This window comes from Astatotilapia calliptera, chromosome 1, assembly GCF_964374335.1.
Source record: "Astatotilapia calliptera chromosome 1, fAstCal68.1, whole genome shotgun sequence".
NCBI lineage: Eukaryota > Metazoa > Chordata > Actinopteri > Cichliformes > Cichlidae > Astatotilapia > Astatotilapia calliptera.
The window spans coordinates 2,909,575-2,928,417 of NC_137422.1; the positions used below are offsets into that span (position 1 = coordinate 2,909,575).

At 41.8% G+C, this 18,843-nt stretch overlaps 1 protein-coding gene across 2 annotated transcripts; it reads left to right on the plus strand.

Annotated features, from left to right (window-relative positions):
• The first annotated feature begins 727 nt into the window (after positions 1–727).
• On the plus strand, positions 728–17,073 carry cttn (cortactin). Of its 2 annotated transcripts, XM_026193110.2 has the most exons (16): positions 728–894; positions 2,973–3,081; positions 3,194–3,267; positions 3,371–3,500; positions 4,413–4,523; positions 4,986–5,040; positions 6,130–6,240; positions 6,812–6,922; positions 7,993–8,103; positions 9,409–9,519; positions 13,087–13,142; positions 13,216–13,285; positions 13,387–13,628; positions 14,447–14,573; positions 15,018–15,086; positions 15,260–17,073. In XM_026193110.2, the coding sequence occupies exons 2-16, from the start codon at positions 2,998–3,000 to the stop codon at positions 15,394–15,396; spliced, it is 1,599 nt and encodes a 532-aa protein (XP_026048895.1). In that variant the 5' UTR covers positions 728–894; positions 2,973–2,997; the 3' UTR covers positions 15,397–17,073. The 2 variants fall into 2 exon arrangements, with proteins under 2 accessions (XP_026048895.1, XP_026048767.1); XM_026192982.2 differs by lacking the exon at positions 9,409–9,519 and having other exon boundaries at positions 731–894.
• Positions 17,074–18,843: the final 1,770 nt, after the last annotated feature.

Consider the following 18,843-nt stretch of genomic DNA (forward strand, 5'->3'; position numbering starts at 1 on the left):
GAATAATTTGCACAAATAATTTCAGTAAATTGTTGAGAAAGTTGTGATAACCAAACAGTAGAAAATCAACGTAGTTACTGAAGAAGGGCTAACTTTCGTTTCAAAAAAGTAAACCACGACCAAAGGTTTATGGTTGGGTTCCCTCTAGCCCAAGGGTGTTCAACCTGAGGCTCCTGAGCCCATCTCTGTGCTCGATGTCCATCAGAAAAATCAGTAAACCGTGAAAAGTAACGTGGGAAGACATTTTCTGCACAAACACAGCATCTACTACAGAATATTATAGATGTGTGTGAGAAAATCCATGACAAAGAGAGCAATGAACCAGCAATAATTACTCGGTTGCTATAAGTTTGTTTGTTATCAAAGCACAGTCGTTTTATTAATTTTGGACAAACAGCGGGACTCAAAGCAGGCTTATAGTGTTTTTCCTGACTTAAAATGCGTCTTTGGGGTGACTGTAGGCACAAATGATGAAGGTATAGTTAAAATGTGACTTTAAGTCTAAAGTGCTGTATAAATGTGAGGCAAATCCAGGCAGGCTCTTCGTAATTTCGTATCCTAGCACTGATTTTATTGGATACATTCCCATGTTAACAAAATGAAAACACCAGTTCCCTGCGGCTTTATTAAGCTGCAGCATTAGAAGAAATCTGTTTTTCCACTAAATTCCATTTAGAAAACCACGAACAGGTCGCGCAACGCCCTCTTGTGACGTTGACGCTGTGGCGAACAGGACGGGATACTGGGAGAGCCGGAAGAGTCGCGCGGATAGATAAGAGGGAGCGCGAGCTGATCCACAAACGCTTCTCCGTCGAAGCTACAGCTGCGACAGGACCATATCCTACCGGAGGAGTTTTAACACTCAATTGTTCGGAGCTAGCTTTGTAGCAAACGGTGAGCATGAACTATTATTTCGGTGGAGCACGTTAACGTGTCCGCGCGAGCCGAAGCGCTTCATCATTCCAGAAGGCATGTTAGCTTTAGCCAGCCAGCTAGCTGGAAACTGGAACAGGAAATACCACAGCTAGACTGACACAATTTCCAGTTATTTAAGTAATTTATAGTTTTCTTACCGCTCTTGGACATCTAACTTTGATTCGTCGTGTGTCAGTAAGCATTGATGAGGTGTACATCTTATTCCATATCCTGTGTCCCGGTTCAAACCGTAATTAAAGCCTGAATCACTGACAGTTGTGTCAGTGTTCCCGTTGAGACCATCAGCAGAAACACGCCACATAATTTCATTACCCGTTTTTATGGCAAAAACGGGTTCATGTTTGAGTCCTGACAAATGAAGTCTGGCCTACTTTACCGAGGCAAGGAAAACCATTAAGGTCAATGTCACAGAGAGCTTCAGGGAAATTTCCTATGTGGACTGGAATAGTCAACCGTGCCAACTGCTCCCTGTTATCTGCATTTTATTTGCACCACAGTCACACCTAAGTGGACTTTCGTGTCTCAGGCCTGGTCAAGGAGAGTAGCAGCTCGATGTGAGCAGCAGATGGGTGTGGTTGTGTTGTGGGACACAAATCACACATTTGGTGTAGGGACTTGCCAGGTTACAGTTTCCTGGTCCCGATGCCTTCCCTCTGTTCTCTGTACTGAGATGAATGGAGCCACGTCTCCCGCAGCCTCTGATTGAACACAGATGCTGATTGCCCACATGGTGCTGAGTCAGGAGTGGGGACTGCCACAGAAAGCGTTTGTTCCTAACAGATGCGCGATCACAGGCCGCATGTCATAAGCGAATTTACAGATTGTTAATCGTCCACTTTATATAAGCGTAGAGGACTTGGTGTAGTCGGGTGTCTTGCTTCGTTGTACCAGCAGTCATTAATTTGTATTCAGTCAATGCTGAAATAGAGAAATGCATTTAAGCTTAACATGGATCTTATGTGCAGCTACTTTTACGTAGTTATAAGTAATCAATGCAGCTTTTGTCAGACTAGTTGATGAGTCGATCGATTTGATCATTTATTAACTCAGAACTTACACAAAACCTCCAAAAAACAGCATTGATTGCATACTTGGGCTTTTCTTTAGTTTGATTTAAATACAAATAATTTTTTTGTCATCATTGGATAAAAACAACATAAATTCCACTGTTATGTCTTTTTGGGTAAACACAGAAAAATTGAATTGCAGAGCAAACATACTGTTCAAGTTCCAAAGAAAAGCAAGTTTATAAGAATTTTTTTTTGTTTGTTTTACTGCTTTTCAGTTGTTGCTTGGTGGTTTGTTTCAGTTACTCCGACAAGAAAATTTGGCACATCCACCCACTTAAATTAAATATCCTTATGGAATTATGGAAAGGGCATTTACCTGAATTTACAGCTAAGTGATAAAAGAATTTGATTGAATCAGATGAAAAGTAATTGTCAAGTAAAATGACAACATGTATGGTAAAGGCCACAGTCCTAATTTATTACTAACATTTATTCACAAGTCCAACTTAAGCTCATGTGAGGATCCAGATTTCTGGATTCGCCACATCAAGCTCTTTTGACGTTAGCGTATTTTCAATGTAAAAGTAAAAAAGCTTAAATCCCAAACCTTTTACTGCAGAAAGGTGTTAGAAAATACTTACAAGTTATAAATTTACTTTCTGCAGAGCATGCAGAGATAAATGTGCATCAGTGATGCCCTGCAGACTGATATCTGCATATCTGATAATAAGGTGGTGTATGCTGGGACTGAGCTTTTGTGGAATAGGTTTTGCACTCCTTAATAGAACTAATGTTCTCTGGAAGAAAAGTGGGGGAAACAATAATAAAATGGTAATACTGAAATAATACTCTAGTTGTGCCTCAGAATGTCAGTGGGCTCAGATGCGACTGAAATGTTGATCTGTATATTTTTAAGTTTCGTTGTTTCCTGAACTTTAGCCATCAGGTCGCTTCAAATTTGAGCCTGTCCTCAGACGCCTCTACCTCTTCAACTTGTGTAAAATATTTGTCTTTAATTTATTTCAGTGTGTGTGGCATACGGTTCACAAACATGTGGAAGGCAGCAGCTGGACAGTCAGTCAATGTGTCTGTAGACGATGGAGGCGACGACTGGGAGACTGACCCCGACTTTGAGGTACCTGTATTTTCTCCTGTTTCTAGTTCCTCTTGGTTCACTTAAATAAAATCTTATTTTGCTCACTAGTGTTCTTGGCTTTGACATTATTACTCTGTTTTTAAAAAACTAGAATGATGTGTCTGAGAAGGAGCAGCGCTGGGGAGCCAAGACGGTGGCTGGCTCAGGCCATCAGGAGCACATAGAGTAAGGATGCGACTGTTTTAGGTTTTTTTTCCTCCTTTTGGGAATAAATGCACTGTGGGAAATCTACAAATTGTGTGTCCTAACCGTGTTGTCTTTGGTGTAGTATACACCGTCTGCGTGAGACTGTTTCTACGGAGCATACCAACCTGAAGCAGAAGGAGTTGGAGAACATGCCCAAAGCCTCGCATGGCTATGGAGGAAAATTTGGAGTGCAGCAAGATCGAATGGACAAGGTGAGGGAGGCAGTAAGACCTGTGCAGTCGATCAAAGACACACAAATTCTGTTTGTTGTCGTTTTGTTTTTCTTCTTATAGATTGGTAAGAATTACACGAACTATCCTTTACAGTTTGTATTGTAGGAACTTGTCTGTCTGTGAATCATTGAAGACATTTGAAATTGCTTTTCATTGTAAAGAGTAGGGATCAGTGTTCCCCAACTGCAAATTCTAATAGGTCTTGCTTAAAATTGTGCATAAATGGAAAACAAAGATGGCAAATTCTACTGCAGGGAATGACCCTACCTGTTGCATAACAGGTCTGTCTGCTTTCACATGACATCCAAAGATTATTATTGTTGTTAAGGGTTTAAGGGTTGATGCTCGCCACAGACCAATTCTAATATAAGCACGTCTGGCAAGGTGAGGGAGTGTGCTGTAGTCTGAGGCTGCAGAGCTTTTTCACTTTACAACTCCAACTTGACAAAATTGTAGAATTTGATGAAAAGATGAAAACCACGTGTAGTTACAGTCAATGAAAATATGGAAACAATTTCCTAGTAGTCTGACTGATTTGTTAAAATAAGTGTAACACATTGTTTGTGTGCACAGCTGTACTACAGTGTTAATGTTTTATTTTGTTTCTTTGTTTGGAGGGTTGAAACTAGTAGTTCCTGTAGTTGTGGTTTTTCATGTAGCTGAAACCAGCCAGCTTGCTACGTGCTTTTGCAGGTGTGTGTCTGCGTGCGTGTGTGCGCGCTAAGTCAGTAGTTAGTGTTCCACAGTCGATACACCTCCTGCTGGCTGTGCCTAGTTTTCCTTCTATTTTCATGTTTTTTGCCATCTTTCATTAGCGTTGTCAGTCTTCTGCTTTATGCAGCATTTTAAATATCTACATGCATTTACGTTTGCGTCTTTGTACCTTGACAGTCTGCTGTTGGACACGACTACCAGAGCAAACTGTCCAAGCACTGCTCCCAGGTTGACACCTCTAAGGGCTTTGGGGGGAAGTTTGGAGTGCAGGCTGACCGTGTTGACCAGGTATTTCCTGTTGCTGACCTCATTCGAACAGTAGCACAACACTTTCTTAGACACTTTTTATTAGTAATGTTCCTGCTGTGTAAAATGAAGCCCCGCCCCCCAACACCTTCTTTTTACAAAAATGAAATGATGCATTGTATTGTATGTGTCATGTTTTGTTTTTAAGTTTGCTAAAGAACGTATCTCCTCCACATCAAGAGTAATTGCTCTACTGCACAGCAGTGTTCATGCACATTTGGCTGGAAGTAAAACTACAGACCTAAGGTTTCAGAAGGAAGCATGCTGTGTCACAAAACCTTCTCCATAAATGACAAAAACGAAGATTTGAGTTTAATCAGCCATGGCAGCCTTATTTGCATGTCATTTACACAACTTCGACAACATTGCACGCTACGAATGCAAACCTTTTAAATGCGTCTAATCAGTAGAATAACTGCTTTGCTTCTTCCTGTCTCCTTCCAGTCAGCTGTTGGGTTTGAGTATGCTGGAAAGACGGAGAAGCACGCGTCACAGAAAGGTGATGTCCTTATTTGTTATGTCTTTGCAAAACTGCTGGTTTTGACTTCTTTAGATATGCAAAAGTGTCCTGGACATGGAACTAAGGCTTTACTCAGTGGACACATTAGTAATAGATTAGATGGATAAAAAAGAAAAAATCAGGTTAAAGCTAGAATTTGAGACATAATAATGGCGTTTTTGTTAGACCCAGTGTGCTGGGATAGAGTCAAAACAAACTACAGTTACAGACTGCAGTGATCCTGCTACTCAGGAAGGCTTCGTGGCTCTCAGTGCTGAGGCTGCTTACCCAGGCTGTCAACCTTTGTTGCTCTCGTTCCCTCAACAGTGCTTTGAACCACAGTCCTGAATATCTGCCCAATTCCAATGCTTCCTTATTGCTGTCCCTTGTTGCTACAGTAGGTGTACATAAGATGTACATGGCCCTCAATGAGTAATTAAAAAAGCATGATATGATTGCATGATAATCTTGTTAGTTTGTCTTTACTGTTGTGATTCTGTCTTAGCTGTTGAGTCATCCCATGAAATGTCAGTGTTTAGCCACCTGAGCTTGTCAGAATTGGTCTGATTTTTGCAAAATAACTTGAGTAGATTCAATGAATGCATTTCAGCATGCAGGAGCGATCTACGCGAAGGGTTCAGCACTAATGAGCAGAGCATATTCAAGCTCTGCTTAAATTTATTTATTTTTTAAAAAGCAACTAAATCAATTCTACACCAACTCTCTCTCTGAAGCCAAAATCTTGTTTTTGTTTCTAATATTTTATTTTTTATATTCAAATTCAAAGGTGCCAAATTTCAGCCCACCTTCCCATGTACTTGAAGTCTGTAATATGACTGTTTCATTAAATAGACTCAAGTTATTGTTAAAGTCAATATCTCAGCTGATTCTGCAGAGATCAAGTGGAAACTTTTCCAAATTTAAAGTTTTATAAAGTTTTTATTTTTTGAATGGAATGACCCAGAGGCTAGCACCCGGAAGTGTCAATAGGGAGTTTGGAATTGGGCTGCTCCACGATCACTGCTCCCATACTGCTTCACCCTGATCTCTGAACCTTGCCCCTTCCCTCCTCCTTGCTCTGCTATGTAGACTACACCACAGGGTTTGGGGGGCGATACGGAGTGCAGGCTGATCGAGTCGACCAGAGTGCCGTGGGCTTCGATTACCAAGGCAAAACCGAGAAACACGAGTCCCAGAAAGGTTTGTCGAGGTTTCCTGCCGTATGGCATTCTCATTAATCTGCAGAAAGATGGCAAAAGTGAAGACAGACAGACAGACACTAGAGCTGTAATTGCGCAGCAGCCTGCAGGTCCTGGCAGATCATGTTTGTTTTTGCATTTCTTCATTCCATCATTCCTCAGCCTGCTTATTTGAGATTGCACAACAATAACTTAACTGCTTTGAGCTGCATGTTTTTGTTTTTTTGCCCTGGATCAAAATGCATTCTAATTAAAGACTATAAGTTATCTTACATGGTGTTTTGTACATACGATGTTTTCATTCCATGGCTCCAGTTTATTTTTTTTATTTTTTGGGGCTGGGAGGCTGTTTCAATTTGGACTGCTGTTTTTGTTTAACACCTTAACATCCATCAGGTAGTCAGCATCTGTAGGGGGGTTTTGTTTTTTGTCTACATTCTCAATAAGCACATTTCCACTTGACACAGAAGACAACATCATACGTTGAATAAACTAAACGTACTTGATGCATAAGCAAAATTAGTTTTTCTGTTTTGAACTTTGTTTTCTCCTCTCCCCTGGGCCTTTGGCAGATTATGCCAAGGGCTTTGGAGGCAAGTTTGGCGTTGAGATGGACAAGGTGGACAAGAGTGCCGTGGGCTTCGAGTATCAAGGCAAAACAGAGAGGCACGAATCCCAGAAAGGTAACAGCAGTCGGCACTCGCTGTGAACATTTTATTTTCTTTTAAAAAAAAAAGACGCTCTTATTTTGATCACGGTTGAAGCGCGTGCAAACAAACTGATGGCAGATTATTTTATTGACACAAGTGGTGTTGGTCAGATTACAAACAAACGTTTAACCCAACAGTCACACAGGCCTCAAACTTGTTTTGTAATTTTGGCTGAAAAAAAAAGTCATTAATTTGAATTTTGGGGTCAGAACGGTGGAGCATGTGACGCACAGATGGTGACATCTATGCAGAGCTGATTCTTCACACAGGGGAGTTACTGTCTCTGATTTTAATTATTTTTTATATAATTTGTGACTGAAGTTTGAAGGGTGTAATAATAGGATGAGTTTTGTTATTATAAAAAAATCACATACTAGTTGTTGTTGTGTGCAGTGACCTTGTTTTCACTGCTTAGATTCCTTGTTACCGTGAAAGAACGAGCGACAGAGTAAACGGCTTTTGTTTGCTTTCAGCTCGTGCTGTTAAACTCGCGCTGCTGATGTGTTATTAGCAGCTTTGTGTCCAGAGGGTCTCAGTAGGTCACACCCTCATGTCTGTCCTGACTTGTCTGTAATTTTGCAGTTTCAGCACAGCAGCTGTGTGTAGCTGCTTGCTTGTCACGCCTCATTGGCCAACAGCAGATAAGACTCGTATCAAATGCATAAACGACCTCCACAATGCCCCGACTGTGTTTGTAACCTACGTTTGGGTATAAATCAGTCAGGCGTTTTAAAGCATCATTGTTGGAATAGGTGGGCAGCAGACAGAGTTTAATACCGCTCACTGTAATTCCTGTTTGGAACGAATGATGTGCAACATGCAGCTGCCTCCGCTGTTAGGCTTGAATGAGTAAACGTTAAATAATGTTTAAATATAAAGTTTGTCAAACAAAAAAACTAGTGTCACACTGATAGAAGTGACTAAAGCACTTTCTCTGCTGTAGCTTGTAAATGGTGCAGTGTTTTTTTAAAAGTAGCATTACAAGATTGTCATTAAACATTTTATCTTAGACACCTGCGTCTGTGTGTCATGTTTCCCTGCAGACTACGTGAAGGGCTTTGGGGGCAAATTCGGTGTGCAGACTGACAGACAGGACAAATCGGCTCTGGGATGGGACCACCAGGAGAAACTGCAGCTCCACGAGTCCCAGAAAGGTACTGGTGCCGAGTTGGTTTCTGTGTTTGAGCGTGACACTCGCACGGATGCACTGCCGATATGAAATAATTAAGGGTTTATTAAAATGGCCACCTTTACAAGTTTGAGTTTGGCACAAATCAACCGTGAAACCAAACTTCCTCCTCGGCCGTGTACTCGATCTCAGATGTGGTTTTGTTGTGGCTCCAGTGCGGTGTTTAAAAAGTTGCCAACTTCCTCAACTAGCATGCAAAAATGGCTCAGAAAGCGGAAACGAAACCCACAGCTCAGATTTATATTTGCATGTCGGGTCTTAAGCTGATGCTGTGTTCAGGACATTACAAGCATGTAAATGAATCTAAACTAAAAGGCATTCACACAGTGAGTTCTATGCAGAGCCACTTCTAGATGGTCAGAGAAGTTGGCCTGTCAATCAGATGTTCATGCAGCAAATGAATGGGAGCAGTTCAAACATTACTCTTATGTCTGCTCTCATACTTTCATTTCTTTGATGGGAAGTGGGTCCTTATCCTAAACTGAAAGATTCCAATCAATCACATGCTGTGTTCTGTTTCTGTGGGGCCTATTCCTCCTTTACCTCCTCACCCTAACCTTCATTCGATTCTTTCTTCTCTTCCTTCCTTCCTTCCTTCTTGTGTCCTGGTTCTTATTCTCCTTTACTCCTCCTTTCTCTTATTAACTACTTCTTTCCTTCTCTTCCTCCTACTCTTTGTTCCTTTCCTCCTTCATTTTTATCCTTTCCTCTTCCACCTTCCTTTGTCCTTCTAAACATCTTCCTCCTTCCATCATCTCCTTCCACTTCTCGCTTATTCTCTTCCCATCTGTTACTTGGATGGATCATCATACACGGTTCCTATCTTAAACTATAGTTTTCATATCCTTAATAACCCCTGGCTACAAATTTGTCGAGGTGCTTTTACCATTTCTGCAGCTTTTGGTAGCAGACGTCATGTTACTCAGTTTTCAAAGTCATTTCAGTTCACAAATATTCCTTTCTCCTAAAACTGAGGAAATATTAATGTGCAGAGGAGACATTACTGAAGACGAAGGTAACGAGGGAGCAGACCAGCTGAAGAGGAAAAGCCTCTTCATAGTTGTAAAAACCATTCGCAGTGAATCCGAACATTGAGTGCTGAGTGAACGGGCAAGAACACGAAGGCCTTTTCTTTGTCGTTCTGTTAGCACGCAGCCTGGTGGGTGCATCATTGTCGCTATATGTGTGTCTTTTACATGTATTCGGTGTGTATTTTGTAATATGTGTGTGATGTTTGTCTGTCCGTATATGTGTATATATTGTGTTGCAGACTATAAGCGTGGGTTTGGAGGGAAGTATGGGGTAGAGGTGGAGAGGCAGGACCAGTGTGCCCTGGGCTATGAGCACAAGGAGAACCTGGCCAAGCACGAGTCCCAAAAAGGCACAGATACTTTCCTGAGCACGTCACCCAACCCCACCCTCCCTTTTACAAAGCTCGTCCTGATCCTTCCCTTCCTATGAAAAGTCCTCCCTCTTAGCTTCTTTGGCTGGCTCTGACAGAAGCCCCTCCCACTCCCACAGTGACACGCCCACCTGTGCAGCACTGACTGAGACTTTTAGTTTACTGTCATCAATCCTATTGTAAGGCCTTGGAGGGGCAGAGGAATCTATCAGACTGTTATAACAAACAAATGTAGGCAGTAGTGCAGGTGAGTGAGAAGATGCAGTGTTACGCGTTCAAGACAGCCGTGAACGGGCACCGGCACGCCAGCCCCAGAGGCCTGTTCTGCAAAGTGATTTACTTTCAATTTTATCTGATCTCCTTGATATAGTGATCCCAAAGTGGCGCCTAGGACTAACAATCACTTAAAGTGAGTCTGCCGGTCACCAGCTGGTTTATTAGACACATCTTGCCAGAATCAGTTGGGGCCTCTTGTAAATGGTTCTTATAAAGCGCTTTACCTTCAGAATTGCTTCGATTGTCAGATTTGCCAGCTGCCCTTTACGTGAATCTCCTGATAATAGTTGCTCCATTGGAGTCTTGTGACCTCACTCTAACAGCACCCTGAACTGTTGATACACGCCATGATGCATTCCTCTGGCCTCAAAGTATTTCTGCCCAGAACTGCTGCTCAGTGGACTTTTTTTTTTTTTCATTTTGTTTTTGGACCACATCTCTAAACTCTCGAGATGGATGTACAGGGAAATCCCAGGAGATGAGCAGTAGAGCAGGGCGATAAGACCAAAAATATTTATCATGATATACATTTGAAAATTTGCGATAACGATGTAATTGACACTAGACAAAATACTTTACGCCATGTGCGTATGAAAACAAAGGCACTGTGCATGCGCGTTTTACCCATATTCTATCGCGATATCTCATTTTGTTATCGTTGTCCAACATTATACCGGTATTACCGTGAACGGTATGATATGGCCCAGCCCTAATGAGCAGTTTCTGAAATATTTGAGCACCAAAAAGCCATGCTGGTGCCAGACAGGCACATTTGAACCACGTTCAAAGTCATGTAAATAGTCTTCCCCATTGCGATGCTCTGTTAGGACTCTAGCTTGTCTACATGTCTTAAAGCATTTAGTGTGTGATTGGCTGATTCGATATGAACAGGTGTACCTAATAAAGTTGTTTTTGTTTTTTGTTTTTTAGCACCAACTAGTCTTGCATTAGAAAGCATACCAACAATTTAACAACAAAGCCTGTCAGTTGAGCAGAAAACACAACTGTAAATTCATATCCAATCCTCCAGTGTCTTCAGACCTTTGTGTGTGAATGCTCTTTGTAGTGAGGCATTAGAAAACAGTGAGTCTCAAACTACTTGACTCAAGTTGATAACCGCCTCTATGTGGCGGCTAAGCCTCATCGCTGATGTTGGGGTGGCTGTAGCCTGATAATATATGCATATACTGAGTATGTTGAACTTTGTAGTACAGGCCTCAGGTCTTAGTGGTGCTGCTGGTCGCCTGCCTGGATCCTCTCCATTAGACGGCCAAAGAGTTTTCACAATATGAATCCTTTCCATCAAGTCTGCACTGCTCAGGTGCCCCCGGCCTATTATTATTATTATTATTATTATTATTATTATTATTATTATTATTATTATTATTATTATTATTATTATTATTATTATTATTATTATTATTATTTATTTATTTTTACATAACAGGAAAGCACTTGAATGACAGTTTGTTTGAGCTTCTGCTACCAGCTGCAAACTGCCTTCACTTTGGATGAAGTGATATCAGTCACTACATGGACGATACGCTGTCATAGATGCTGGTTTATACAGAAAATGTAGTGCGCTTATTTTTGGCATTTATAAATTCAATTTATGCAGTAAGTATATCTATAACCCAGTGTGACACATTAATAATTCAGCATTATGAATACAGACAGTAGTTTCCCAGTAGGCTGTGTGCTAGAGCAGGGCGATATGACCAAAAATATTTATCACGATATACATTTGAAAATTTGCAATAACGATATAACTGACGATATAACTGACACTAGACAAAATACTTTACAACTCCACAACTTTATTAGTGCAAAAAACCCCATCAATGTATTTTCACTTAAACAAGCAGCTGTTTTTTTTTATGTGCATTAAAGTTATATAAAAATGTAACAGTGCAAATTCCTTGCTGACAGTTTAACCAAAAGGCATTTCCAGTGGAAACTGGCCGACACATCCTCAGCATAACCATGTATAATATCCACAACACTTAAAAAGAGGTTATACACACACAATACGGTAATATCATGTTGAAGCACAGTACGTATCGCGCCGCCTACGATAGCCGTAATGCTCCGACAATCCATCGAGCGCTGCGGCTTCGTAGCTCAGCAAAGTCGTACTGAAACATTTGACAGATTTTCGAGCGCCGTGTAGATAAAATCGTTTCGAGGTCAGTAAACACAACCAGAGTTCATACATAAGGCGCACGGGATTATAAGGGGCTCTGTCGACTTTCAGAAAATTCAAAGGATGATTTTAAGTGCGCCGTATTTTCCAAACAACACGGTAATAACGACGGCCCGCTAGCATGCGCTACCATAAATAGTGCTTTGTTGTGTATCTGACGGACGAAAGCTAAACCAGTTCCACACCACTGAAGCTGCAGCATTTTACAAACCAGTTCTGGTTCATCCATTTCATTCTACAATCTGCTTTCACCCTCCTCGTTCTCCGTCGCCGAAATGCTTTTTCCACCATGTGCGTATTAAAACAAAGGCACTGCGCATGCGTGTTTACCCATATTCTATTGCGATATCTCATTTTCTTATCGTTGCCCAATATTATACCGGTATTACCATGGACGGTATGATATGGCCCAGCCCTACTGTGTGGTTTGCAGCCTGGATCTTTTATCCAGCTGCAGGAACGACCCTACGAGGATGTCTGTCAGGGGGACGAACAGCAGACTGCTTCTGTCAATCATATCAGCAAATTCCACGTAAAAGGCAGTGAAACCATAAACGCAGCAAACAAAATGTCCAAAGGGCCAATTAGGGGGCAGTTCCCGTGAATAACTTGAAAGCAGCTATCATATCGCCTCGGCCTTCCCTGTTCACCACCCCTGGCTGTTTGTGGCACTGCCGTGATGCTGTTTGTTTTGCTTATGCATATATTTTGTGCATGATTCTGTATGACCACACTGCATATTTCTGATTTATTCTTTAAAACGAAGGCTTCCTGCTATTGTTGCACGGACACAGTTCTTCTTCATTGCAGAGATTAAGCTGAGTTGGCCGCATGAACAAATGTTTCCTTGTGTCAGCATTCTCCTGTCAGCCCGTTTCGTTTTCCTCCTGCTTCTTTGATTCTTGCACATCTTCAGTCGGCCCAGTCAACCTACAGTGTGCTTCAGCTGAACTCGGACCAGAGAGTGCGTTTCAGCTCTCCTCTGGAGCACAGGCTCTGGTGATGCACATTGTGGTTGAGTCCTTAGACACAAAGTAACATTCACTTTTTCTCCTCTTTGTTGCCAGATTATTCTAAAGGCTTTGGAGGGAAGTTTGGTGTCCAGAATGATCGCATGGATAAGGTAAGGACTCCGTGTTTGTGTGTACTTTTCTGTAGAGGGCCTTGTCTTACATGTTACGTCTGACATTGAGCAGAGCGCGAGCACATTCGAGGATGTGGAGAAGCTGACTCCAGCTTACCAGAAAACCAAACCTGTGGAGGCCGGTGAGCATCGTTCATCATCAGCCGTCTGTTAGTCACAACTTGAGGAAACTAGGTAGTCGACGTCACTTTGTTTCCTCCCCGTTCCCAATCGTTCTCATCAGGTGCCAGCAGCACAGGAAGCATCAAGGCCCGCTTTGAGAACATCGCCAAGCAGAAAGAGGAGGAGGACAGAAAGAGGGCTGAGGAGGAGCGGCTGCGTCGTCAGGCCAAGGAGCAGCAAGAGCAGGAGGCAGCGCGCCGCCAAATTGAAGAGACTGCCAAAGCCCCGTCTCCTGTCCCTGCTGCAAGTCCCAGTCCGACCCCAAGCCCGACTCCAGCGGTTCAACCAGGTAGAAGCCACGGGGTGAGTCGTAGTGATTTTTGAATGCTTAGGTTTAGGCCTAAAGCTCACTGTGACGCTGCCCATGACGCAAAGAATGTTTTTTTACAGGACTTGATTGCGATTGCAAAGTTTTTATACAAAGACTGTTTCCCAGGAAGAGAACTCAGCACATAAATGGCCTGGATTTGTATAGTGCTTTACTAGTCCCTAAGGACCCCAAAGCATCCAGTCATCCACACATTCACACACACAGACTGGTGATGGCCGCTACATTGTAGCCACAGCCACCCTGGGGCGCACTGACAGAGGACCCTGGCATCACTGGGCCCTCTGACCACCACCACCAGTAGGCAACGTGTGAAGTGTCTCGCCCAAGGACACAACGACCGAGACTGTCCAAGCTCGAACTGGCAACCTTCCGATTACAAGGCGAACTCCCAACTCTTGAGCCATGATCGCCCATCAACACACAGACACTTTTGCATCACTCTTTGTGGCACCGCTGTGTTTTAGACCAACAGTGGATTATTATTGTTATCATCATCATCATCGTGTTATTATCCAGGAAAAGCTTGGATGCATGTATGTAGTATACATGACACCAAACTTTAAAACATTGTCTTCAGGTCTTGTTTTTTTTAACATATAAAAACCTAATTTGATCAGGAGAAACTGTAACTTGTTGGGACTGGAGTTGTTTCAGACGCTACTGTGTCTGGTAAACCTTACTAATACTATTACAGTATAGTTTGGCAATAGTATAAGCTAGCTCTCCAAATCAGCGCGCTCTCTCTAACATGAGTGCTGCAGTCTTTAACATGCTGTGTTTACTGTGTTAGAACACGGAGGAGGAGGAGGCCTACGACACCGCTGAGAATGGAGGGCAGCTGTATGAGGCAGAGCCACAGAGCCACTACACACCGCACGATGATCTGTACCAGAACCCCAAGGAGTCTGCAGCAGAAGGTGAAGCTCTTTATTTTATTTATTTTAATTATTATTATTATTGTTGTGTTATTGGTGGCTTTTCCCCTCTGGCATTCACACAGGAATGCTTACACTGCATTACAGGACGGCATTAATGCAGTGTAGCTTTCTACTTTGGACACAGGAGCCAAGAAGGGACTAAAACCTGTTACACTCATGATTCTTTTACTTACATTTCATCTGACAAACTGCTGTTTGCTATGTAATTGTTTTTTTGTTTTATTTTATTGTCTAAAGGTAGAAAATGACACTTTGTTTTAAAACAGTATTAAACAGAAAGATTTGTGTGAATAAGGAATTAGTTGAAAAAACAACATTTATAGCACCGTCATGTCTTTGTTAATCTGTAGGTTAGAGTTCCTTGTAGTGTAGAACCACCTGATTGCTCTGTAAGCTTTTATTTAAACTACTGTTCAATTGCAGACACGCAGCAGTACGACTACGGGGAGGACCTTGGGGTGACAGCTGTGGCCCTATATGACTATCAAGCAGGTAGAGTTTATGTATATATGTGTATGTCCTTTATAGAAGAATCAAAGTGCACTTTAGATCCTGGATGAAATTATTTAGAGGATCAGTTTTTTTTGTTTTTGACCATTATCATATCAACAGTAAGCTCTTGAGACATTTAGAGCTCCTTCTTCATGAATGTCTTCCCATTTCAGCGGGCGACGACGAAATTTCGTTTGACCCCGACGACATCATCACCAACATTGAGATGATCGACGAGGGCTGGTGGCGAGGCGTGTGCAGAGGTGCTTACGGCCTTTTCCCAGCCAACTATGTGGAGGTTCGGCAGTGATGACGATGATGACCCGTCTCCCCGTGCTTTTGCAAAAAAGGGGAGGGAGACGTTTTCAGATACTGTCCTTCTCACACCTGGGTCTTTTTTTTTTCCTCTCTTTTTTACTTTTTCCCTCCCTCTCTTCGCGTCATCTTAGTGTTCCGACACAATGCTAGATGTCTGAGCTCCTCACAGCTTTTCTTCTTCTTCTCTCCTATCTATTCAGTTATTTTTAAATCGGAGACAAAATGGAGAACCGGTTATCTGACTGAATACTCTGCTTAACGCGGCACAAAGCTTTGCACCTCTGTTTAGCAGGAGTTAAAGCTACAAGATGCAACCAATAGTTTATTTGGAGACTGAGCTGATTTCACTTTTTAACACCAGTCATGCAGTCCCAGCTTGCATTTTGCAGCTTTCAATATTTTTTTTTTTTTTCATGTTCAGCTTCACAAGGTGTTGATCAGGCATTGTTGCTTCTCCGTATGTCAGTGAATAATTATTGGCTAATTATTCTCCCCCCGGTCCTGTGGCCTGCAGATGGCTCCCCCTCCAGCAACATCTTCCAGCCTTAAAAGCAGCTGGAGGAGTTGGTGTGAGGAAATGCAGTGATTGCATCGTGAAGAGTACTCTCAGTCTCACCAAAGAGCAGAGAAATGGCTAAATCGAGCTTATAACATCTGAAAAGATGTGCACAGAGCTCAGGGTGCTCACTGTGTAGTAGCTCAACCTTAATTTAAGCAGGAGAAGTTTGAAGTGAAACAAATCTCCCTTCCTCTTTGGATTATCATGTATATTAATGGTTATATTCTGTCCAGTCCAATGACCCAATGATCCCATTTGCTTCTTGGTGTTTGTAGTTTGCGGTGTTGCACAGGAGTCCAAACCCCCCTTCCAACTGTAACTGTGCACGCTGATGAAATCTGAGGATGGTTTAGAGCTTCGTGTAGTACGAATAAGTCTTTTTGTGTCTGTTGGAGAAAACTTACCTTTATTAAGTTGTTCTCAGAATCACAGGGCCAACAACACCAGAGATTCATTTGTGCTACTTGGGTGAATCACCAGATAAAGACACAGTGTTATTTGAATTCTATTCTGCAGTGCTGAATCATAGACTTCATGCTTTGAATCATGTACATAGAGCTCATACTTTATAATGCTTGAAAGAAGTCCTAGGTATAAAAGCAGGGTTTTTGTTCCGTCACTGTGTTCTTCTGTGGAGGTGGACAGGACTTTTATAGGGTTTCTTTTCTTGTCGCTGGGAATGCTTGGAGGTTTTTGTGCGTCATGTTGATATACACGTGAAGCTTTGTGATGACTGCTCTGGAGCCTAACTGACATCCTTCGCTATGACCCAGCGGTGCGTGCGACCTCTCGTTGTCGGCAGTGACGATGACCTGTGGAAATGTATCCAGCTGATGTTGAGGGACAGGGCTTCAGTCTGTTCTCCAAACATGAATAATTCCCAACAGGCAGCAGGCTGGACAAACTGCTCGTCTGTGGAGTGCAGTAGTGTAGCTTCCACAGGTGTGTGCGTGCGTGTGAGAGTTTCTTCGTTTATTCATCTTCTGGGTTTTATAATTAAAAAAGTGACCTTTTTAAATGTATTATCTGTACCTCTGTTTGCTTGAGTCACATTATTACCTGCTTGTTCTTTTTATTTTTTAGTTTCAATAAATAAACTAAATAAGCTTGTTTATGGTTTTGTTTTTTTGCCCTCAGGCTTTTAGTGTTAATTTTTAAGTGACCGTCTCGCATTCATTTAAAAATTATCGGGGGTTTAACAAATTGCAGTGATGTCATGATATCTGTAGACTATTTTGGGCAAATGCATCCAGTACTGCTGTGACTGCAAACAAGGACAGGTTACATCATTTACAGTATCATACATATTATTTTGATCTTGTGACACTCTTGGAAAATGTTGGTTGTATTAAAACTTAAGTTTCCAGATGGGACTCCATTTACAACTTGGAAAATAATTTTGTTAAGTGTGTGCAGAGTTCGTTCATCTCCAATTTGCTTACATTTTTATGTTTCAAAGTGTGGACATGTATATGATTGCTAATAGATTTTAGTTTCATTTATCACATTTATTTATTTTTTTGCACACTGAAAAGACCGTGCACCAGTGTTTCAGATTATCACAAAGACTTAAAAGCCTGAATTTCACTGTTCTTTTTTTTATCAAAATGAATTGGGATCTGAGACACATGCATTAAAAAGGTATTGAACATTTCACAGTTGAATAGGTTAAGCTGTCCTGCAAATTACTGTATTTGAGAACACAATAAGAACTTCACATTGAATTTGTGTTCAAAGCATACAGAATACTTTGCACCTAGAAATTCTTAGTCACCGGCGGACTCCATATAATTAAATATATACTATCATTTTATGCCTTATTAGGATTATACATTATATTTTGCATTTATGTTTGCTATACTTGCACGTTTTAGTAAATCACTGCACCTATTTCTAAAGAAATGAAGGGTCAGTCAGACTCTTGCACCATGCTGAACAGGTGAATGTTATAAAGCAGCAGTCTTCTTGGAACAGCAGGAAACTTTTTTTTCCGACACGACGTGAAGGCGCTATAACTGCCCGGATGCGTTACCAAGATGGCGGCTTAGTGGACTTCAGTTTTTGCAAAATCAAATGTAATTGTTGTATGAGCATTAGTTAGTACAACGTGGATACAATAACAAGTTGGCATGCCACGTTTGTGTGCTTTCTGCGGCTGTAATAATCGAGTGGGCTGTGGGCTTTCGTTTTTCGCATTCCCAAAGGACAGTACAAGGTAACTTAGTCACAAAATCACAATGTTTTTAATGACGTGTTTTCGTCAACAGACCAGTCATTAAAGACTTACATCAGCGGAGATACGCAAGGTTTCTTACTCTGTGGTATTTAATCACATCAGCTCAGTCCCGTTAGGTGATTCATCCTTATAGCAACCTCGCCACTCGGCAGCCATCTTGGTAACGTCTGCAGGTACTTACGTAGCATTTTGATTTAGCTTTCGTTTATAATGTTCACGGAGGGCGAAAAACTCCACGCACAGTCACCAGTCAAGGGTTATAAAAGGTCAGTTTACCTGGTTACTGACCTTTAAAAAAAGAGACATCCAAATTCGTTTTTCTTTAGCAAAGGTGCCTCGAGGCGTTACCAAGGTAACTGTCACATAGCAATACTTTGGTTTAAATCACTTCTGATTTTACGTAATGACGTCAGGCAGAAATGTGGCATAAGTAATGCGCGAACAGCTGTTTCTTAAACACGTGTAAAGCGAAACATGCAGAAGAAGTCTGTGAAGCTGATCTGATTTGTTTTTGAAGCAATGTGAATAATTAATACAGGAGGCGGAAATGGCTTCTTAATTTGATGAGGGCAGACTTATCCCCCGACATGACGAGAGAAGAGTCCGACAGAGCTGGGTATGTGGTCTGCGAACAACATTTCAGG